A 24884-nucleotide genomic window follows, 5' to 3' on the forward strand; every position below is an offset into this window, starting at 1 on the left:
ATTACATTACTTCCTCTTTGAAAGACTTCTTCTTTGATCATTAGTCCTAATGGAATCCACATTTCCTTGTAATTTCACGGTCTACAGTAGTATTGTGAATTTACGTTTTCCATATCCTGAACTATTTGTGGACATCAACAAGACTTCCCCCTCAGACACAATATGGATGATTTATCTGCCCAATGGGGTCAATTTAAAGCATATGCTGTGTTAACTCTTAGCAACTCCTGAAAACCATAGAGAAACAAAGGACTGCAGATGCTGGAATCTAGATGAAAAACACAATGATGCTGGAGGAACTCAGCAGGCCAGGCAGCATCCGTGGAGAAAAGCAGGCGGTCAACATTTCAGGTCAGGACCCTTCCTCAGGACCGCCTGCTTTTCTCCACGGATGCTGCCTGGCTTGCTGAGTTCCTCCAGCGTCATCGTGTTTTTCATCTTGAAAACCATAGCCTAATTAGGGACAGTAAGCATGGCTTTGTTCAAGGCAAGTCGTACCTTACTAACTTGATTGAGTGCTGTGACGAGGGTGATTGATGAAGGTAGAGCTGTGGATTTTGTCTACATGGATTTTAGTAAGGCATTTAACAAGGTCCCTCATGGGAGGCTCACCCAGAAGATTAAGATGCACGGGATCCACGGTGAATCAGTCGTTTGGATTGAGAACTGTCTTGTCCGCAGAAGGCAAAGTGTAGTGGTCGAGGGGACTTATTCTAACTGGAGGTCTGTGACTGGTGGTGTTCCTCAAGGATCCGTACTGGGACCTCTGCTGTTTGTGATGTATATAAATGACCTGGTTAAAAATGTACATGGGTGGGTTAGTAAATTTGCAGATGATACGAAGATTGCTGGTGTGTGGATAGTGTAGAAGACTGGCAAAGGATACAGCGGGATATAGATCATTTGCAGATGTGGGCGGAGAAATGGCAGATGGAGTTTAACATGGCCAAATGTAAAGTGTTGCACCTTGGGACATCAAATGGGAAGAGACAGCACACGGTTAATGGCAAGACCCTTAACAGGTTGATGAGCAGAGGGTTCTTGGGGTCCAAGTTCATAGTTCCCTGAAAGCAGCTACATAGGTTGATAGGGTGGTAAAGGTGGCATATGACATGCTTGCCTTCATCAGTCAAGGCACTGAGTTCAAGAGTCAGGAAGTTATGCTGCAGCTTTATAAAACTTTAGTTAGGCCGCATCTGGAGTATTGCATTCATTTCTGGTCACCCTAATACAGGAAGGATGTCGAGGCTTTGGAGAGGGTGCAGAAGAGGTTCACCAGGATGCTGCCTGGATTAGAGGGCATGTGCTATGAGGAGAGGTTGGACAAACTTGGGTTGTTCTCTCTGGAGCGGCAGAGACTGAGGGGAGATCTGATAGAGGTTTATAAGATTATGAGAGGCATAGGTAGACAGCCAATATCTTTTCCCCGGGGTTGAAATGTCTAACATCAAAGGGTGTACATTTAAAGTGCTCGCGGTTGAGTTCAATGGAGATGTGCGAGGCAAGTTTTTTTTTATTACAGAGAGTGGTGGGCGCTTGGAATGCGCTGCCAGGGGTGGTGGTGGAGGCAGATACAGTAGGGGTGTTCAAGAAACTCTTAGATATGCACATGAATGTGAGGGAAATGGAGGGATATGGACATTGTGTAGGCAGAGGGATTAGTTTAGTTGGGCATTTTATTACTAATGCAATTGGTTTGGCACAACATTGTGTGCCAAATGGCCTGTTCCTGTGCTCTACTGTTCTATATTTGTGTCCCAACTGCAGCCTCAGATGGGACAGAATCAAAGGCCACCCACTAGCTCTAAGGTTCCACTGAGAGAGGCACGGAGTTACAGAGGACCAAGAATTCCATGGGGGGTACGGAGGAGTACGTCCGATTCTACCATCAAACCTCAAAATTTTGGTGGTGTTTAGGTGTCACTGCCAAAGTCTGCTTCTACTGACCCATGCATACTTGCTCCAGGATTGTTGGAACAAACTGCTGCAGTTTATGGTGTTCCCATGCTGCTGCAGAGTTTGATGAGTTTGACCCAGAGAAGGTGATCACAGAGCAATATCAATTTGTAAGTGATGAAATTGCTGTGTAAGGCACATTGATTATACTGCTTTCTGGCTCCTAGTGATCCAAGGTCAATTACTCATGAAGAAGGGAAGGAAATTTACTATGAATTTCAAGGACGGAAGTTGTAATTCGTAACACATTAATCCACCCACCTGTAATATGCTTTGAAATAACTTGGCAGTGGAGCAATTTCACAGCATGGTTAACAGTACGGAAGGGGATACTCAGCCCTTGATGCAAGACCCCACTTCCTACCCTCTCCACTTAGCACTGAAGATACATCACGGGCACATCTCTCTTCACCATCTAAAGTACCTACAGAAGGCGCTGCCTCAAAAAAGCAGCACATATCAATTCAAGATCCCCACCATCCGGGCCATGCCATTTTCTCACAGCTGCCATCGGGCAGGAGCTACAGAAGCCTGAGGTCCTGCATCACCAGATTTAAGAACAGTTACTTCCCTTCAACTATTTGGTTCTTGAACCAACCTGCACAACCCTAATCACTACCACAGTGTAGCAATACTGTGACCACTTTGCCGTACAATAAGCTTTGTTTATTTTTGTGATTCTAATTGTATTCTGTCTTGTACAATTCATGTACAACTTGTGTTTTTCTACTGAATGTCATGCATCTGATGCTCTGTGCCTGTGATGCTGCTGCAAGTAAGTTTTTCATTGCACCCGTGCACACATGTTCTTGAGCATCTGACAATAAACTCCACTCGAAAATCCCTTCCTTTGACTTATCATTGTTTTTGGACTCCACATTTGTGCTTCGTAGGTTAATAAAAACACAAGTTTTGTGGAATTGGGGATCAGAATGATGTACTAGATAATGAAAAAGTACCAGAAAGGTCAACAGGATAAAGTCAACATGGCAGCTGAATTGTGAATGCACTCGCCAGAGCCCTGGGTGGAAACCAGTTCCTCATTAGCATAGAGACACAAAAGAGAAAATTGATGTATCAGTGAAATGAAAACTAAAGTGTTCAGTTACGTGACCAGTGTTCACCAATTCACTGTCAGCCATTAATAAAAACATTTCAAAATCTAATAAAGTAGCTTATTCACTGACCGCAATAACTTTCACAGTTCAACAAGATTAAATCATTTATGAAGTTTCATTTTGAGCTATTCCTTCCCCCTGAGCCCCATCACAGATGAACAGTACAGATCCTTTGGTCCATGATGTTGTGCCGAGATATATAAACCGTTCAACCTGTCCCCCTCTCTACTCCAGCTCCCATAATCCTCTATTTTTGTTTTGTTCATGTGCCTATCTACTAGTCCCTTAAATGACCCTACCATATCGGCCCTGACCACCCCCCCCCCCCCCCCCCCACCGATGTGCATTCCAGGCACCCACCATTCTCTGTATAAAAAAAGAACCTACATCTTACATCTTCCCTGAACTTTCCTCCATGCACCTTAAACGGGTGACCTCTAGTATTAGCCAATGCCACCTTGGGAAGAAGATGCTGGCTGCCCACTCTGTCTATGCCTCTCATAATCTTATACACCTCTATCAAGTCACCTCTCATCCTGTGTCGCTCCAAAGAAAAAAGCCCTAACCCGCTCCTCATAAGACATGGTCTCCAACCCAGGCAACATCCTTGTAAATCTTTTTTTGCACCCTCTCCAAAGCTTCCACATCCTTCCTATAATGTGGTGACCAGAACTGAACACAATATTCCAAGTGTGGTCTAACCAGAGTCCTCTAGAGCTGCAACATTACCTCTCGGCTCTTGAACTCAATCCCCCGGCTAATGAAGGCCAACACACCATACACCTTCTTAACTGTCCTCTCCACTTGTGCAGAAACTTCATGGGATCTATGTACTTGGACCACAAGATCTCTCTGTTCCTCCACACTGGTAAGAATCCTGCCATTAACCATGCACTCTGCCTTCAAGTTCATTCCTCCAAAGTGTATAATTTCACACTTCTCCGGATTGAACTCCATCTGCCACTTCTCTGCCCAGCTCTGCATCCTGTCTAAATCCTGTTGCAACCTATGACAGCCTTCTTCACTATCTACCACACTACCAACCTTCGTGTCATCTGCAAACTTACCAACCCATCCTTCCACTTCCTCATCCAAATATTTATAAAAATCACAAAGATCAGGGGTCCCAGAACAGATCCCTATGGAACACCACTAGTCCCCAACCTCCAGGTCGAATACTCCCCTTCTACAACCACCCTCTGCTTTCTGTGGGCAAGCTAATTTCAAATCCCACACAGCCAATTTTCGTTGGAACCCATGCCTCATGACTTTCTGACTGCACCTACCACGGGAAATATTGTCAACTGCCTTGCTAAAATCCATATATACCAAATCCACTGCATTACCTTCATCAATTTGTCTTGTCACTTCCTCAAAAAACTGTTAAGCTTGTGAGGCGCAACCTGCCTTACACAAAGCCATGTTGACTATCCCTAATAAGACTATGCTTCTCCAAATGCTCATATATCCTGTCCCTAAGTATCCTCCCCAATAGTTTGCCCACCACTGATGTGAGACTCACTGGCCTATAATTCCCAGGATTATCCCTTTTACCTTTCTTGAACAAAGGAACATTTGCCATCCTCCAACCTTCTGGTACCACTCTTGTGGCCAGGAAGGACTCAAAGATCATCGTTAACACTCCAGCAATCTTTTCCCTCGCTTCCCATAGTAACCTGGGGTATATCCTGTCCGACCCCAGGGACTTATTTATCCTAATGCTTTTTAGTAGCTCCAACACTGCCTCCTTCTTAACCTCGACACCCTCCAACACATTTGCCTGTTCTACGCTAATCTCACTTTCCTCTAAGTCCCTCTCCCTGGTGAACACTGAAGCAAAATATTCATTCAGGACCTCCACTATCTCCTTCAGCTCCAGACACATTTTATCCCCCTTATCCCTGAGCGGTCCTACCCCCACCCTAGTCATCCTCTTGTTCCTCACATATGTGCAGAATGCCTTAGGGTTTTCCTTAACCCCACTTGCCAAGGCCTTCTCATGTCCCCTTCTAGCTCTGTCCCTTCTTAAGCTCCTTCCTGGCTACCATATAACTCTCAAGAATTCTATCTGATTTTTGCTTCCTGAACCTTAAATATGCTTCCATATTTCTCTTGACTAAACCTTCCACCTCTCTTGTTAACCATGGTTCCTTCACCCTACCATCCTTTCCTTGTCTCAGTAAGACAAACTAATCTAGAACCCCATGTAAGTGGTCCCTAAACAACCTCCACATTTTGTGGTGCATTTACCAGAGGACATCCGTTTCCAGTTTACGCTCACAAGTTCAGGCCGTAATACCATCATAATTTGCCCTCCCCCAATTAAATATTTTCCCCATAATGTCTGCTCCTATCTTTGTCCATGGCTATGCTAAAGGTCAGGGAGTCGTGGTCACTATCTCTGAAATGCGTGCCCAAGAGGTCTTTCACTTGATCAGGTTCATTGCCTAATACCAGATCCAGCATGGCCTCTCCTTTAGTCGGCCTGTCTACATACTGTGTCAAGAGTTCTTCCTGTACACACCTAACTAATTCTGGCCCATCTGAACCTTTTGCACTAAGGAGGTGCCAATCAATATTAGAGAAGTTGAAGTCACCCATGACAACAACCCTGTTATTTTTGCACCTTTCCAAAATCTGCCTACTTATCACTCTTCAGTGTCCCAGCAGCTATTTGGGGGTCTATAAAGTACTCCCAATAGAGTGATCGCTCCCTTCCTGTTTCTGACTTCCACCCACATTGACTCAATAGATGATCCTTCTATGATGTCCTCCCTCCCTACAGCTGTGATATTATCTCTGATTAGCAAAGCCACCCCCCCCCACCCCTTCTACCCCATTCCTTATCCCTTTCGAAACATCTAAACCCCGGAACCTCAAGCAGCCACTCTAGCCCTTGTGACAGCCAAGTCTCTGTAATGGCCATAACACTGTAATTCCATGTACTGATCCGTGCTGTAAGTTCATCACCCTTATTCTCAACACTTCTCGCATTAAGGTAAACACATTTCAACCCATCTAATTGATTGCAGGAAGGCAGGAAAGGGGAACAAAGTCTTATTGCATGCTGGTCACTTGTACATTTAGGACTTCAGAGGCAGTACTGCAGACTCAGCAGCTAAGCTTCCTGCTCCTGATGGCTATCCAGTGAGTCCTGTCTGAGGGCCAGAATTGGACAAGCTGACACAGCATGTCGGAAGGCAGCCTCTCACCTCGGAGTTAGAAGTTCTGGGTTTCAGTCCCACTTGAGAGATCAGAGTACAAAACCCTCAGCTTACACCCCAGTGCCATTGTGAGAGTGCTGCACTATTAGACCGGTTGCCTTTCAGATGACATGCTAAGTGATCTCTCAAGTGGGTGGATGAGATTCCATGGGGTTAAGTTAAAGATGATCAGGGTGTTGACTGTGGAATCATGACTAAAATTTCTCTCAGTTGATATATCTGAAACACCAAATTATTTGGTCACTGTTGCTTTAATTCTCTCACGATATGGGCATCACTGAACTGGTTAGTATTTAATTGTCAAGCCAGACTTCCCTTGCACTGAGTGACTTTGCAGGCCATTTCAGCAGCTGATAGGAGTCAACCACATTGCTGTCAAAAATATAGGCACGGTAATGGTCAGGCACAGTAGTGTAGCGGTTAGCGTAACGCTATTACAGCGCCAGCGACCCGGGTTCAATTCTGGCCGCTGTCTGTAAGGAGTTTGTATGTTCTCCCTGTGACTGTGTGTTTCCTCCGGGTGCTCTGGTTTCCTCCCACATTCCAAAGACATACGGGTTAGGAAGTTGTGGGCGTGCTATGTTGGCGCCGGAAGCGTGGCGACACTTGCGGGCTGCTCCCAGAACACTCTACGCAAAAGATGCATTTCACTGTGTGTTTCAACGTACATGTGACTAATAAAGTTATCTTATCTTTAACTTAATAACAAAAAAATGCTGAAAACACTCAGGTCAGGCTGCATCTGTGGGAAGAGAAACAGAGTTAATGTTTCAGGTCGAAGACTCTTCATCAAAACTGGAGTCAGAACTGTCATAAGGGTGTTTGACCTGAAACATTAACACTGTCTCTCTTCCCACAGTTGCAGCCTGACCAGCTGAATATTTCCAGCATCTCCTGTTATTTTAGATTTCCAGCAGCTGTAGTTTTTATTTACCAAGTAAAAAAAACAGAAGATTTTCTTCCGTGAAAAGCAGGGATGAATCCCCATTCAATAAGATCATGGCTGATCAGATATCAGTTCTATTTTCCCAGCCAATCTTCAGATCTTCGAATATATTTAATAACTCCGTCTCCACAGGTCTCAGAGATAGAGAATCCCAAAGATTCACAAGGCTCAGTTAGGAAATCCCTCATCTCACGGCTTATAGCCAATCCCCTTATCCTGAGACTGTGCCCCATTATTCTAGAAAGTCTAATTTTCCAGGCAGCATGGTCCAATTGTGCCCAATCTTTCCCCATAACATCTCAGCTCAGCAATGTGACTAGTGAAGCTTCACTGCTTGTCTCCAAGTATTGGTTCCTTATTTAAGGAGCATAAACTGTACTCTGTACTCAAGGTGTGGACTCACCAAAGCCTCTACAGTTGTAGCATGACTCCTTTACTTTGTTCTCTAATCACCTTGCAACGAAATCCAATATTACTCCGTACCTTGCTTGCTTTGTATTTATTGCATGAAGACACTTAGATCTCCTGAACACAATTTAATTGTCTTACACTATTTAAGTATTATGCTTTCCTATTTTGCTACTGATCTATTTTCCCTCATTATATTTCACCTGCCATCATTTTGCCCACTCACTTAACTCGTTTACATCTCTTTGCACACTACATCCCTCACAACTTCCCCATTTATCTCTGCATCACTAGCAATATTACACTTGGTCCCTTCATCTAATGTATTCACAATCCTCAGTGAAGAAATTCCTCCTCATTAATACAGTATTCAATTAGCTGAGGCCCCGGCACTGATCCCACTGCTTACAGCTTGAAAACAAAAAAACTTTTTAATCTTTATATTTTGCTTTCTATTAATCAATCCTCTGAGCATAATATATTAGCAACCCAGCAGCCTTCAGCATGTGCAATAGCCTTATCAAACACACATCCTTTACTTAATTTGCAGCTGTGTCCTTAAAGAACTTCATGTTTGTTGAACACCATTTCTCCTCATAAAACAATCCCACCTCTTCCTTGATACGTTTTGCTTTTCTAGGAGCTCTGTCATCATTTCATTAGGAATGGATTCTAGTATTTCCCCCAATAACTTGTTAGGCTAAGTGGGCCATAGTTCCTATCTTCTCTATTGCTCTTTCAGTCCTTGAATAGAGATGTTACATTAGCTGTTTTGTAATCTGATAGATTACTGAGGATGTTGGAAGATGATAATCGATGTACCATCTCTCCAGCTAGGTCTTGTAGAATTCTACGATGGAGTTTCTCAAGTACAGGGATTTGTCTGACTGTGGTCCCCTTTAGTTTGCCAACTACTTTTTCTTTAGTGATATTAAGATCCTCCCTTCCTCATGCCCCTTATTTCCTATTTCTGGTATGCTTTTAGTATGTTCTGCTGTGAAGAGAGAGATAAAATGTTTAATGACTCTGCCATTTCCTTATTCTTCATTGGTATGCTTGCCTCAGCTTCCAAGGGAGCAACATTTACTTTTGCTATTCTCTTCATGTGTAGAAACATCATTGCTGATGTGAGCTTTTTATATCAGAATTAATTAACAGAAATTAAACTCATTAGCTGCAATGCTGGTGTTTGAACTTGTCTCTTCAGATCATTAGTCCAAGCCTCTGGATTACTAGCCCAGTATGTGATTCTGTGTTGATCTCTGTGGCAGCCTGCTGTGCATAGTTCTTCTACATTGTTATAATGACTTCAAAAAACACTGCAGCAGCTGTAAAACATTTTTGGAAGTTCTGACAAGGACACAAAAGCGTTAAGTAAATATGACTCTTTCTTTCTCAAAGATCAAATGGTATCTGGGCTAAAGAAGCAACCAGCAATTTCAGAGGACAGGGGCAGAAATCAGAAGCTAAAAACTACTGGAGACATACCCACCTACAAAGCAATCAAATGTTTATTCACCCAGATTTACCAGGCCAAGTTCTGGGAAAAAAAAATTAAAAGTCTCATTCAGATTCATAAAGCTACTTAATGTACATTTAAACAGTTTAAAGTTGAATTGATTCAATTACACTTCTGGATAGTCAATAAAAGTAGTTTATTTACAATTTTTAAACACACCCATCTTTTATAGGGCTCCAAACTTCATATTGCATTTGTCTGCGATGGAAGAAAGAAATGAAACCAAACAGAACTATAGGAAACATGACTTAGGTACAGGTAGTTCGAGGACAAGTACAAAACACTGCATAAGGGGTAAAGGTGCAAGCCTCTTTTCAATATGCAACCCAATGAACCAGATTAACTTGCCAATCATGTCATTGTTTGGTTAAAAGGCTACTGGATTTGCATATACAACAGATAGAGCTTTACACAAAATAAAAATAGAAAATGCTGGAGATACTCAGCAGGTCAGGCAGCATCTGTGGAGAGAAACAGATTTAATATCAATGCTAAGTACCTTCAGCATTTTCTGTTTTTATTTCAGATTTCCAACATCTGCAGTTTTTTTGCTTCTCAAAACACATGAAATGCTTTGGGACAATTGAGATGTAATAAGGCGCATTTATTTGTAAATTCCTTTATTCCTTTCACTGACTTCATACCAGTGTAACTTAGTATTGCCCCCACTCTGTGTGGTTCTGCCCATAATCCCTCCTGTCTCCTTGAAAAGGCTATGGCTTGCTTTGGTGTCCAGGTGCTCTCTGTAATACTGGTACCAGAGTTATTTTACAACACATTGGAAGTGTCAGACATTATGTATATTAATAAGTATAGTTGTAAATTATAGCTGTATGAATCCCACAGGCATGGGACTTCTCCCCATCTAAATCGCTTCAAGGAATTCCATTACCAATCAGTTATTGGATGTGTGATTGCTTCTGGGAAATTTATAATCAAAAGTTGAACTGTTTTTGCAACTTCTCTGGAGAACTTGTTCAAGAGATCAGCAGCAAAAGTCATAACAGAAAAAGCTCAAATACATAAACTTTAAAAAAGTAATCGTTGTCATAAAGCAACTGAGAAGACTTTTAAAGTGATCCTGGTTTGGATTCAATTAAAATCTGGGATCGGATAATGTTTTACCCTTACAAGACCAACAGGTACAAAAGCACCAGTTGTGAAGCATTAACTTTTCCCTCCAACAAGTATTTCCATTAACTAATGCACTTTTGCTTTAATTGGAAATAACACCTTGGGATATTTTTTCTTACACCATATTAAAGAAGAAATATACGTGAAACCTAAAAAGGCTGGAAGACAATGCATCCTAACACTGGTATGATCATTTATAGAATTTTTACTTTAAAATACTTAAGAAATAGAAATGCATGGAGGGAATCATCAATAAATACTTCACTGGCCCTTCAAGCTTAATAACTATGCATTACAGGTATTTGAATAAATGAATGTACAAATCTTAAGTTGCAAGTTCAAAAATAAATCCTTTACTTTTTAAAATAATTCATGTTTTAATGAAACTGAGTCATTTGGAAGACAATTTGCTGCCACGAATTGAAATGACTCTGTATTTGCTCTCAAATTTTATTCAGGGACTAAAGGTTGGGAACCCAGGTCTAGTCTGCAATTCATCTTTTAAGTCACTTTCATAAACAGGAAAAGGCCTACTTATCTCAAGTTAAAAATCCCTTTAAGCCCAAGCCTAGCACCAATTGCGTTCCATCTCCTCTCCTATCAGAGCAATCCTGCTTTGGAACCTCATTCAGTACCTTATCTTCTATGCTATAATGATACAAGGAAGTCAATCAGCCTATCAGGTCCATGCCAGCTCCAAGGAGCAATCCTGTAAGTCCTGTTCTGTCCTTATTTCCCAGTACCTATGAAACTTACTCTCTCTCACACATGCCTATCAATTTCCCTTTTTGCCATTAATCTACACTGTGGTAATTTAAAGTAGCCAACTAATGTCTTTTGAGACACCAAGACTGCAGATGCTGGAATCTAGAGCAAAACAAAAACTGCGGGAAGAACTCAGCAGGTTAAGCAGCATCTGTGGAGGCAGAGGGATGCTGGGTCTCAGCCTGAAACATTCACTATCCCTTTAGCACATCTTTTGAAACTGGAGAACCCGGGGGAAAACTTGTGTAGAGAATGTGCAAACTCTACACTAGCAGCTCCCGAGGTCAGGATCGAACCCAGATTCAAGGAGCTGTGAGGCAACAGCACTAACTGCTGTGCCACTGAGCCATGCCAGTAGAAAAATGTGTCTCCAGGTAATCACTTTTAATATGTTTATTCCCTTCCATTTAACTGAAATACAATTCATTAAGAATTATCCACATTCATAGATAACCCAATGAAACTTAGCTTGAACTGTGACAACAGGACTTTTTGGAATCTAACATCAAGAAGTTATCCATTAAGTCATTGATAAATCACCCCCTGCCCACCTTTCTCCACCAAGCTGACAAATAGGTCTCATGGACTACAGGTGCTAATTATAATAGTCTCAATTCAATTAAGGATTATTGCTTGAAGTACACGTCCTACTCTGGACAGATGGTCCTGTAATTGCCAGGTGTGTGACACCTTTACCAAGGTAACCCAACTAAATCTACATCTTTATATAACAATAGAAACAAAACTCTATCAGACAGCAACCAGTGTATTGCAGCAGTCAGCCTATGGAGGAGCACATGTAGGAATATCCATCAGGAAATGGATTTGAGGTGCATTAAGATTATCTTGGGAGTGCTATGGGGAATAAACTCTAGATCTGTTCTTTTAGATTTTCCACTTGCCTGTATAAAAAGAAGGCATAACATTTTAGTTTCTCTTACCTCTGGGTTTCAACTTTGCCTCATCACCTGTTGTAACTGAAATGGGAACTTGTCCTTTAATCTTCCTCAGAAAGGTTGTCAAAAACATAACAATCATCTAGCCACTTCCAGCAAGCAGCTAATAATATAGCAGAGGCACTTCTGAAACCTGGGGAGATCGTCAATAGTGAACTTGACTACAATAAGAATGAAATTCATGGCAGTAGATTAGAAAGAAGTTTTGCAAAATCAACATAGATTCTTCCTCCCAGATTTAAACAGCATTAAGTAATTGCTGTCAGAGGCAGGAGGGAAAACAAACTAGAGGTGACTAAAATTGGGGTGTTCTTAGAGATGATAGTCTGTGGTTAATATTTCTCAGAGCCTAGCATTAACCAGCTCCCCAGCTAAATAGTGTGGCTTACAATAAACCAAATCTTAGCTTTTCTTTAAAAAAAAGGTTGCATTGCTGCCTTAGCTAGCACAGTTCCAAGACTGGCTACAAAATTAACCAAGCCTGGCAATGGAGAGATGTTTCCAGCCAGCCAGATAGTGAACACAAGTACAATGGATAATACTCAACACTGTTCAAATAAGCTGGCGTAATAATTGTTTTTTTTACAAGAATGAGTAACCTATTGATTGAGATTTTGGCTTGATTAGGTATGCAATCATTTTATCCATATTTAGTCAGAAATCATAATTTCCCTCCAATCTTGTGTGGGCTGACATCACTGCAACTGTGCACAGAGGCTGTGAACTCCAGTGACATCAAAACGGCAAGACAATGAAATAAGCTGTGACTCTGTTAGAAAAGCCAATCTTAAACACAAAGTATCAGCTGAACAGGAACTTGAAAATGACCTTTCAAAATTGATGAAACATTCAAGCATTTTCACTCCATTTTCCCACAAATAAATCTTTAACCATTATTCTAAACAAATAAATTATCTTTAATATTTCAATAGTTTGCATCTGTAGTTGAAAATGTTACCAGAGCCAACTCGCAGTTTTCAGGGTATGAAATCAAAGTAAATTTATAGGTAGCAATTTAAATAAATGCAAAGCTTTCAGAAAATGGTTGATACACAATACATCATAAGTAATGCTGATGGTATGTTCTGCTGTGCCTCCACTGGTCTTCGTAGCACTTGTCTGTACAAACTGCTCCAAGGCTAAAACCCCAAACAGCTGCTATCCAAGATTTATGCCGAGAGAACTCCTCAAATTTACAAAATGGGATGTAACCTCATCTTTGAGAAATCAAATAGTAGAACTCCTTCACAGAAGGATAAGCTAAGCTCCTATCTGGTTGTCACAAGTGACCATAGGCAGCTAGATTTTAATGCTCAAAGGGCAGCCCCATATTTTCAGAGACATGGTGGAATTCAGACACCTTAAAGCACATATCATTGTGTTCAGGAACAGGAGAGGGAAATTGCAAAACATCAACAGAACAGAATAAGATCTTGGTTCAAACTGTACTTATCAAAAGGAGCCATACAAAAGTTTATGCCAAAGTGGAATACTGCCCAAATTGTCTAAATAAATTAGTTCTTGCAACAAGGCAGCTGAAGCTTCGTGAGAAGCCACTACGGATCCTTGCCTTGCCGCAGGGCCCACTGATAGTTTTTCCTCCAGGAAATATTGGTTTATACATCTTTCGAAGCAGCCAACATTGCTCTCACTTTGGCCATTAGATCCTACGTGAATGGAAAGAAAAAAAACAATGAAAGTAATGCAATAGGGAGTATATTTGCACAGCATTCCTCACACCTGTCACAGAAAATGAAATACTTTTGAGGTACAGTCACTGTAGTCACGTAGGAAATGCAATCCTGCCATGGTGGATGCATCAACAACGTAGGTGACAAATATAATGCTTGACAGAACTTCAACGTTCTTCTTGTACATTTCCGTTACCTTTAGTGTAATCATAACCATCAGACGAGGAGAGAGTTTCTGAAGGATTGCAGTACTTTTCCTACAACCTACACCTCACTTTTAACTTTCAGGTTTTATCCATATAGATATAAAGACCCCCTTACAAAGATCTGTATTAGGAGTGCAGTCCAGCACACCTTCTCAAGGGCAGCAAGGAGTGGGCAGTATCAGGCAACCTTGCTAGCAACGCTTACGACCCAAAAATAAATGCTAAGAAAAAACTGTTACAAATTCATACCTGAGTTATTTTACTCTGCACTGATGATAGAAGTTCTGGAGATGCTGTTTCATCTTTTTCCTGTGAGCCACCCCTAAAGATGGGACAAAAAAAAACTATATTGGTATTCTGCAACTACACTAGTGTCACTTATGTGAAATATACATAATACATCTGTAGCAAGAGCCTACCAAAAATATCCTGTCCTGCTGCTTCATTGGAACACTACTCATCATCTTTTAATCCCACTTTGTTATTTCTTACATAGCTCTTAACTATAAACTATCATCTCTATCACATTTGCCAAGAAACAGTAAGGAAACTAAAAATATAAACTTTACAAGCACGAGGTTGCATCACGGACAAAATCTGGTGTGAAACTTAAGGGCACAGGTCAACCTCAGTTCAATTCACAAACTGAGCTTTGTTCTCAGATAGTTACAATAGGGTCTTTGCTGGCCGTTTGTTATTCACACTTATACAATACAAAGCTGTAATAGTGTCAGCAAAGCCACTTTTACAATGTAAAAGTGAACTTTTCATCAACTTTAACATGCCAGCAAAGAGAGTTGTTTGGTCTGCTTGTATATTTGTAACTGAAACTTCTTGGCTTAGAGTAAAATACAAATTGAATAGTTATACTTTGCTTGTTTTAAGTAATTAGTTGGTACATTTAATAGTTGCGGAAAAAACTACTGCTTTAGAATCGCCAACAAATTTTAAAACCAATGAACTAAAAATTCTAAAAAATTAAACTATTAATTAGATGCATATCTAAACTAAATTTCTATGCTGATATTCAAATAATAAAGGAGACACTGATGGAAGACCCTAAAAGATGTGGCTATATATATAAAAAAATTATCTTACTACGGCATCTTACTACAGTAGCGTAGCGGTTAGCACGACGCTATTACAGCGCCAGCGATTGGGGTTTGATTCCCGTCACTGTCTGTAAGGAGTTTGTACATTCTCCGGTGTCTGCATGGGTTTCCTCCGGGTGCTCCGGTTTCCTCCCACATTGCAAAAAAAAAGACGTACGGGTAGGTTAATTTGGGTTTAAAATGGGTGGCGCGGACTAGTTGGGCCGGAAGGGCCTGTTACCACGCTGTAAATAAAATTTTAAAAAAAGGCAAATAGCTTATAGGATCTGGCCTAACATAGCAAAACATTTTATCAGTATGGTGAAAATATTTTAAAATACATTTATCTTACTGTGACACAATCATCATAAAATCTATTTTTTTCTGTAATGTGGACTCAGGGCTGCACATTCGTTTAACTAGGTCAAGCTTGTTTAAATTAAAATATACACTTTATTACATTTTAACCTTATATTATTCAAGACTGTTGGAGGGTAAAATTCTGCTGCAGAACAACTTTGACACCTCCTCAGCCTTTTCCATGCCCCATTAATTTCTAGTTCACTAATTACTAATCACGTTTGTTATCAGGAAAGTTAGTGACGTACCTCTAGTAGGGTCTTCTCCATTCTTCAAATGAAGGTATCCTTCACATACCAATGAACAAGCCCAGTTGAATAGAGGGGGGAAAATAAAAGCACAGGGACAATGCCCCCTTACAATTGGATATCACAGTCAACCGACCTTCCCATTCTTTACACACAAATTCTGCCCTGGAACATTCCTTAGTTGTTTTCAAACCAAGGAGCTGGTGACAATACAGCTGAAATTAGCTTGTAAATTAATTGTTTTTAAATTTTTAAAAAAGCACAACAAGCCCATACTCCCAGATCAGGGGGACAAAGGAGGAAGGGGGCAAGACATATCTGGAGGATAAGTAACAAAAAAAATTAAGACTCTACCAGAGGTAGGCTATCTTATTTATTAAATTCATTATCCTCCAGAAACAAACGAATTCTGACCTAAAAATACTCCTTTTAAAGTGAGACCAGTTTCAGCATTAGCAGCGCTGCAGGTACCACATCCAACAGTTTGCCAAATTGGGTCCAAATTATCGGTTTTAGATCTGGTGGGTGCTCTCTAACCCTCAAAAACAGGTTCCCCTCCACTGCAGAGACAACAATGTTTAAAATGTATTTCAGAAACAATTAACCAGTGACGCTCAGAGTAGACAATGACCATAAAAAGCTACCCTTAAATTGGGAAAAGGGAATGGAGGAGAATAAACCTGCAAAGTATCTTCAGAATAATTCAGGCTGTATCAAAAGAATTCAGAAAAGTTCTGGTTCCTGTGTACCTCTGAGTTCTACATTTCCATTCCTCATGTGTAAATAATTCCATGATTCAAAACATGAGTGCAGCAATTTTTCCAGCCTCAAACCAGGGTTCTGGCCACAAACATAGATCTGTGGGGTAGCCTGTTTTCCAATTCTCTTTTCATAAAATGTAAATTAAATGAATAGTCCCTCAATGAATGGGTGGAAGATAAAAAGAAATTTCCACTGCAGCTGTTTATGCTGGTATGGAAGCAGCTTTGATTCTGCGAAGTTAAACATTCCCTAATAATGGGAATATTGTGAGTGGGGTCACCATTCTCAGCTGAAGGCCATTATAACTTCCACATCAAGAGATGTGCTTTGTGTTGCTCTTTTCTAATATGTGTACTACCACCAAAGGATGTAGAACTCATCTCAATTTAGAGGACTGATCTCTGTCACTGGAAAAATAAAATGCAGGAGTTGTTCGAACTGGAGTTAGAATCTGATCTTGTGATCGGTAGAAAATCATTGCAGCTTCTCTTCTTGCTCTTTCTAACATAACCAAGACAAAAAAGGGTGGGAGGGAAAGAATAGTACTGGGTAAAAAAAACTCTTAAACCTTTCTCCTTTAAAAGGGAAGACTCTTGAAAGGTTGCTGTTCTCAAGCAAGAGCCATGCAACAGTCAGTAAAACAGTTACCAAAAGATCCACTTCCGCTTGAGAAAATGGATTTTATCCCTGCAAGCACTTCTGTAGATACAACTTGTTTTGGCAGATAAACACTGTGCTCTTAAGCTAAACGGAGAAGGCTACCTCAATCTGATGATTTTGGTATCCAAACTAAAATGTTCTGACAGAAGACTCTTAATGGAAATCTATCAATTAGCTCTCCTAATGGTAGCCAATACCAGTCAGAAACAAGAAGCTCCAATCATTTGGCTAACAGTGCCCAGTCTGCATGCCACCTGTACTGGGAAACGGTCCAGTGACCTACAATGCAAGGTTCAATTTTACAATGGAATCATCATTTGAGCAAGACGGCAAGCTTGAGAGAAGATTTAGCTTCAGGACTGCATGTCAAACAGTGCTGTTGTTAACTTCAGGTCACTACCACCATATGATACATCTGGAGGCTTAACCAAGGTGGATCAATATTATGAAAACAATTCATTGCCACCTTCAAACTGAGAACTGCACCTGCTGGCTCAATACCAAGTCATGTCTAACAGTGCACAATTATATAAACTGAATTCTTCGAGGGTTTCATTCTGATCCAGTAACTTTTGAGAACAAATTTAGCAGATGATGTATGGTATCCATCTATTCTCATCCAAAGGGCCCAGTGGGAGACACTGCAACCTTCCATCTATTCAAACCTTGGCCTTGCACCTGTGCAACATGGTTCTTATTCTGTGTAGTTGCCTTCCTTAACCTCACTGGTATCTGGAACTCTACCAAGGATTTCAGTACAATTTAATAAGTCAGGATAAACTGATAGCCATTGTAATTCATTAGCTTAAGTTTTTCCAACCTAAGACTGCAATTCCCCAAGTTGGCATTGAGGACCACCTCTAGGAGTACCATATTGCCCAAGAACATCAAGCTCAAAACAATGCTCCCACTAACTTAAAAACACCTCAAGCTGCTAAAAGTAGTAAGGAAGAGTCCACAAATATCCCTTTCCAAAGACTATCCTGGTGTGTAACATCAAGAAATGGAATTCACAAGGTAGGTCTCAATGAGACATGCCAGGTGAGCTGGGCACTTTAACAGTGGGGCATTCAAAGGGAATGCTCATTCAACCCTGTTACATGATCTTAGATCCTGGTTCTGTAAGGATTGGAGTTTATATGGCAAAATCCTCTCAGTTAGACTCCACCAAAGTCATTAAAGCATTGAGGAGGAATTTAGCAGCTAAGGCTACTCTTTTTCTTGACAAGGCAAATCATACCAAAAGCAGTTTAGGAATTATGCGTATCAGTTCACTCACTGATCCAAGACAGCAGGGTCCCAATTTACCTTGATGCTAAACCATGTTGAGGTTGTTTTATTTGACTTTAGTTACTTTCCTTGACTCTGCTGATTAAAATTGGTCTTAACATAAATTGTCAAAAGAAACAAATGGTTGAGTACGTTTTGAGAATGCACTGACACCAGCCAGTGTGGGAAGGATGAACCCTATATGTTGAGGTTAGACCAGTGACTTAAGAATTGTCTTGGAGTCCACTGTACCAGTGTTAGTTGACAGAAATGGCACAGAGGACTTCTCAAGTAAAGCCCTAGACCTGCTTTGTTCCCTAGACCCATCATGGTCAACCCTCTGGGAGTGCTTCTTGAGCTTTTATATATATTTTTCCCATAATGATGAGGACTCCCTGGGCTCACTCATGGCATGTCTGGTGGTGTACAGGTTGGCACTCCTGAATCTCTCTGTGTCGAGGCCTGACATCCAATCTTCTACAGTTTGTTTCCAAGTTCTCATTCTTTCTTTCTAGGTTCTCCCTGAAAAGTTGGTAGTGGGTACAGGATAATAAATTGAGTCCCATGAGAAAGCATAAGGGACAGCGGTCATAGTGGTCAGAAATCAGGAAGGTCCAGTGACACTTGCAGCACATTATAAATTCCAAAAGGCTAGCTTGAGTCTCTTGCAATAGATCAGGGTGCAGAGAAAAGATCCCAACACTGGTGGACTCTACTCATCTAATATTCAAGGACAATAAGAAACACATGGTCAACTACTATAACAATGGCACTCCCATATATAGAGAATAAAGGATAGTTGTGTCACCGGAACATCACAGACATCTTCTGTCCCCTGCCGCACATAGTCCCCACCAATAGATATTCAACTGCCATCTTCAGAACAGTACATTTCAAATAAAAATTCACAATAAAACTACTCAATCTCTGTGCAAACTTAGTCATAAGTTATGTTACCACCAGATCCAATGGTTACCCTTGTGGGCTGGATGACACAATTGTGACCATGATAGTAGCTGACTGGATACCGGCTATGTCCAATGCAACCAGAATATGCAGTACTGAGACAGGTTAGTGAATTTGATTTGTGTAGAACTTCTCAATTCATTGTTTTCCCATCAGTGTCAGAAGGGCCAAATGATACAATCCCTTTATTGCACTGTACAACTTTAGCACACTCAAAACATTTCTGAAAAATATTATTTTTAAATAGTTGCCGCACACTGAACAGGTGAAATAATGAAACTCCAATATTTGGATTTAATCTGTTTATCCTATTCTTAGAATATGATCACCTGATATTCCTGTGCTCAGATACTGACATAACCTGTATCTGCAGACAGCACTTTCCTAGTGAGAGTGGGTTAATAACCTGCCCCTTTCATACATCTAAACAGAAAGTCATAACTACTTTATCATATGGAATTATCCAGCTCCAGGCCATCATGTAGGAGACCAAGCAAGTGGAAAAAATATCAAAGGGTGGGGTGGGCACCTCAACGTGAATTGAGGCAGTAGGTTGCACCCATTCCCAACATAACCACACTGGATAAATGTATGTGATTCTGGTCACAGTAGGACTCCAACAGCAATATGAATACACGAGGACTAGGCAGAAACTAACTTATTAAGCAGATGCCCCAAGATTTTCCCATCATGTCTCCGTGTAGCAGTTTTTTCCATTTTAATGACAATTCTACAAAACTTGTGTGATGCAAATACACTTAAAGTGAAACATTTACTGATGATTTCATTTTACTCACTTTCCAGTCTTAAAAAGGTGGGTAAACACTTTCAACAATAGGGGCTATTAATGTTCATACTTCAATTCAGGAAAGTGGCTTTGCCAACATTACATATTGTTTGTCAGTTATCTTGTAGGATTCACTGTAAAGCTATTTACCCCAGGGATAATATTTGATCATGTGGAAAGCAAAGAGTCTGATGTTTAATATTGGTTAGTAACAAAACTGGTACCTTAAAAGATAAATGCTGTTAACATTAACTTCTACCAGGACAATGTTAGATTAGCTACCATTTTCCTGCAATATACGAATCAATGCAACTTCAGAAAGAAACAAGCAGTTGTCTGCAGCTGGGAGGAATAAAGGAAACATAACGCAGCACAATGCTGTCCTTTTAACAATGTACCATACAGGAGCCGTATTGGTTATATGGTATTCTTACACTCTCAACACACAAACCAAACCATACCATGCAATAGTGGTAAAGAGTACAGATAAACACAAATGAATTAAGAAACCAGGCTACAGTACATAGAGTTATAGACTCGTACTTTGAGGAAACCGACTGGGTTACGGCTTTATGAAACAGCTGTAACCCAACCACAAGGGTGACCCCAAATTTCCAATGTCTTCCACTTTATTTCTATATCCCTTTCTCACTTTGACATCTATCCTTGGCCACCCACACGTTTCCAGTGCAGCTCAATTCAAGCTCTAGGAACAGCACATTATCTTCTGACTGGAAGTGCAGCCAATTGACTCAACAGTAAGTTCAACAACTTCAGACCATCACATTTCACATTTACAGCAGAGGTCATTTCCCTCTGGTTCTCCCAGTTATGACTCTCCAGTGTACATCTAATTCACTAATCCCATTACTACCTTATTTTGCACTTTAAATTCTTTCATAATTTAAATTCTTTTGGTTCCCACCTCATCATAGACTTCCGTTCTCTCCTCCCCTCCCAACACCTTAAAATCTGCGCATCTCTAATTTTCCCCAATTCTGATGAAAAGCCATCAAGCTACAACAGTAATTCCGTTTTTCCATCTCAAAAGATGCTGAGTGACCAGCTGAGTATTTCTAGCATTTTCTGTTTTTAATTTAGGTTTCCCACATCTGCAGTGTTTTGCTTTTAGACTGGTTTAAAGAATCAGGCTTAAACAGTACAATTGGAAACAGAAATTGCTATTTTACCAAACAGCCCAAGTGCCTTGATTGGATTTTGTCTATGATATGACATTAAGAGTTTGCAATCCATCAAATGAATACCTCAAGGAAATCTGCACTGGTTAAAACGTCACTATAATTTCTTCAGATAAATCAAATTCACAGAATGATTTTAAACATAAATTGAAATATCGTCATGAAATTGGCCACTCCAAATGTTAATAGAGGAAGTAACTGCAGCCAAATCGTGGATCTTCTTGATGACAAATTATCAACAATCTAATAGTATTAAAAGAAATGCAACCCTTATATGACTGCCATCTCAGAATGAAAAATCAGGTTTATTGTCACTGACGTATGTCATGAAATTTATTGTTTTGGGGCAGCAGTACTGTGCAGGACATAAAAATTACTACAAGTTACAAAAATAAATGAATAGTGCAAAAGAGGAATAACAAGGTAGTTCATGGGCTCATGGACCGTTCAGAAATCTGACGGCAGAGGGGAAGAAGCTGTTACTGAAACGTTGACTGTGGGTCTTCAGGCTCCTGTATCTCCTCCCCAATGGTAGTAACATGAAGAGGGCATGTCCCGGATGGTGAGGGTTCTCAATGATGGATGCCGCCCTTTTGAGGCACCACCTCTTGAAAACGTCCTCGACGGCAGGGTGCCCATGATGGAGCTGGCTGAGTCTACAACTCTCTACAGCCCCTGCAGATTAGAGCCTCCACAACAGGTGGTAAATGCATCCAGTCAGAATGCTCTCCACTGTACATCTGTAGAAATTTGACAGTCTTTGGTGACATATGGAATCTCCTGAAACTCCTAATGAAGAACCGCTAGTGAGCCTTCTTCGTGATTGCATCAATGTGTTGGGCCCAAGATAGATCCTCTGAGATGTTGACGCCCAGGAACTTGAAGCTCACCCTTTCCACCTTGACCCCGCAATGAGGACTGGTGTGTGTCCTCCTGACTTCTCCTTCCTGAAGTCCACAATCAATTCCTTGGTCTTGCTGACACTGAGTGCGAGGTTGTTGTTGCAACATCACTCAACCGGCCAATCTATCTCACTTCTGTACGCCTCATCGCCATCTGAGATTCTGCCAACAACAGAAATTTACAGATGGCGTTTGAGCTGTGCCTAGCTACAAAAACATGAGTATAGAGAGAGTAGAGTAGTAGGCTAAGCACACATCCTTGAGATGCACCTGTATTTATTGTCAATGAGGCGGACAGTCAATGTTACTACCGATCCACACTGACCGCTGTCTCCCCTCAGGTTGTTGCTTTTAAGTAAACTACAAAGTGAAGCTAAAGAATTGTTGTAAGTTACCAAGTGCTATGATGAGAGTAACACCAATCTTGACTTGGTGACAGTAGACTGTTTGGAGAGCAGACTGGACATAGAAAATAAAGACACTCATGAGCAACAGCAATCATGACATAATTAAATTTCACTTGATCTTGGTTAATCTGGTTCTACAAAATCAATTCCAAGACTAATCTAATGTAGCCTTAAACATGTTAAAAAATCTTGAAATTAACTGGAAAAAATTGCAGGAATGTATGAAAGAGAATTGAGAATCCTTAAGGATGTACTCAGGGTAGAGTGTGAGAATGAAACAAACGTAAGTTGCAGGTCACCTATAGGCAAGGTCTATAATTAAACTCAATGGTTTTCACAGCAATTACAAGGAGGAATGCCCAAAGGTTCTAGGTGAGATCAGGAATCAAATATATTCATTGCTTGCTGTAATGTAATTGCTAACTGCAAGTCCAATGAACTGGCAACAAGCCCACATGTTCAGTAAAGTAACAAAGGAAACTTAAAATTTCCCAGAAAATGACAGCCAACAGTTACAGTAGAAAATAATGTCTTATTTCCTTGATTTTCATTTGGAGGTGATTACATCCCAAATATCCCTTATAAAACATGCAATGTTATCTTTAAGAAGGACTTCAATGAATGTTCTGAATCACAGATTCTTAAGACAAACGATGATGTAGCTATATGTTATAGATGGACATGTAGAGATGGAGAGAGTAAAACGTTTTGATGAAAGTAATCCACTTGGAACATTAAGTTTCATTTTTCTCTCCAGAGTTTGACTGACCTGCTGAGTACTTCTCATATTTTCTGTTTTAATTTCAGGTTTCTGTCAGGGAGTGTTATTCAGGAGAGATCTTTTTAGCAAAGTATCCCAAATATTTGCACAAGTATTCTGTTAGATTCTGCTCTGCACAGACAACCTAAATTCTGACATGTAATACACGTTGATCAAATTTGCAACTGATATTAAACAGGACTAGACAAATTTGATGAAGCAGCCAAGAACTTAAAGCCATAACAAAACATGTCAGTGGACAAAGCCACAATAACTGAATGTCAAGGTGTCACAAGATTATGGAATGCACTTAATGAAACAGTGCTGTACCTGATAGGAGAGAAGCAGGCAGTAATGATTCTGACAATACAAAACAGATTAGACTTTTATTTTTTGGACCTGATCTGCCACTTATAAACTAGTAGACCTGCTCAGCTCTGCCAGCTTTAACCCAATTAACTGGATGGAAATTTGGGACTCCTAAGCACAGGTTGAAATCCAATCTCCCACTCAGTTAAGTGCCTAACACTGGATGCAGGCATTGGACTAGGTTAATAGGATAGTATAGAGTTCATTAGATTTTTCAGCACTAAAAGCAAATCCCATGGGCCCAAGCTAATAAATGGGAAGAAACAGTGGAGACAAAAGTAAATGGAAGTTACTTTCTTCTTTATTTGATTTAATTCAGTTGATTTAAACATATTTAATTGTTCTGAATTGAGGAAGTACCCCCTACTCCCCACTAGGTGCCTAGATTTTCATTTTAGCTCTTAAGTTCCTTATTTTTTTCCCAATAATTTCAAATTTAGTTTTAACAGGCTTGGATGTTTGTGACTGTCAAACAATTTGATATTGATGGATTGGAACGAGCTGCCAGAGGAAATGGTAGAGATGTGTACAAATATAATGTTTAAAGATATTTGAACAGGTTCATGGATAGGAAAGGTTTAGAGGGATTTGGGCCAAATGCACAGGCAAATGGGAGTAGCTCAGGAAGGCACCTTGGTTGGTACGGAGGGTTGGGCTGAAGGGCCTGTTTCCGTGCTGTATAACTTTATAGGTTAGAACACTTTGGCTGCCTAAAATGTCGCTGAAATAGAGTTTTATACTTAAAATTTGATAGTTTCTTGAAAAAGGAAATATTAAATGCTGGGGGAGGTGGGGTTGAATGGGAGTGTACGATTAGACCATGTGAGTCAAGTGGAGAGAAACAAAGTTCAAGGGCTCACTGCTGTTTATAATATTGTATATACAGTGGCATGCAAAAGTTTGGACACCCCTGGTCAAAATTTCTGTTACTGTGAATAGCTGAGTAGAAGATGAAATGATCTCCAAGAGTCATAGAGTTAAAGATGAAACATTCTTTTCAACATTTTAAGCAAGAGTCGTGTATTATTTTTGTTTTGTACAATTTTAGAGTGAAAAAAGGAAAGGAGCACCATGCAAAAGTTTGGACACCCCAAGAGATTTGAGCTCTCAGATAACTTTTACCAAGGTTTCAGACCTTCATTAGCTTGTTAGGGCTATGACTTGTTCAGTCATGGTTAGGA

The 24884-nt window shown here is 40.4% G+C and overlaps 1 protein-coding gene across 4 annotated transcripts in view; it reads right to left on the reverse strand.

Moving 5' to 3' along the window:
• Positions 1-9205: 9205 nt before the first annotated feature.
• The window catches only part of sfswap (splicing factor SWAP), a 113593-nt gene continuing 97914 nt past the window's right edge, over positions 9206-24884 (reverse strand). The window contains exons 17-19 of one of the 4 annotated variants that reach the window (XR_007957641.1): positions 15623-18835; positions 14173-14245; positions 9206-13693 (exon numbers count right to left, since the gene is read on the reverse strand). Coding sequence is in view for 3 of the 4 variants with exons in the window: in XM_052031734.1 (XP_051887694.1) it covers positions 13643-13693; positions 14173-14245 (124 nt within the window). In the remaining variant the exon portion in view is untranslated. Of the gene's footprint in view, positions 13694-14172; positions 14246-15622; positions 18836-21504; positions 22330-24884 lie in introns of those variants that run through there. The other 3 variants (XM_052031734.1, XM_052031732.1, XM_052031733.1) reach the window with 3 other exon arrangements.

Source organism: Pristis pectinata, chromosome 17 (assembly GCF_009764475.1).
Source record: "Pristis pectinata isolate sPriPec2 chromosome 17, sPriPec2.1.pri, whole genome shotgun sequence".
NCBI classification, from domain to species: domain Eukaryota; kingdom Metazoa; phylum Chordata; class Chondrichthyes; order Rhinopristiformes; family Pristidae; genus Pristis; species Pristis pectinata.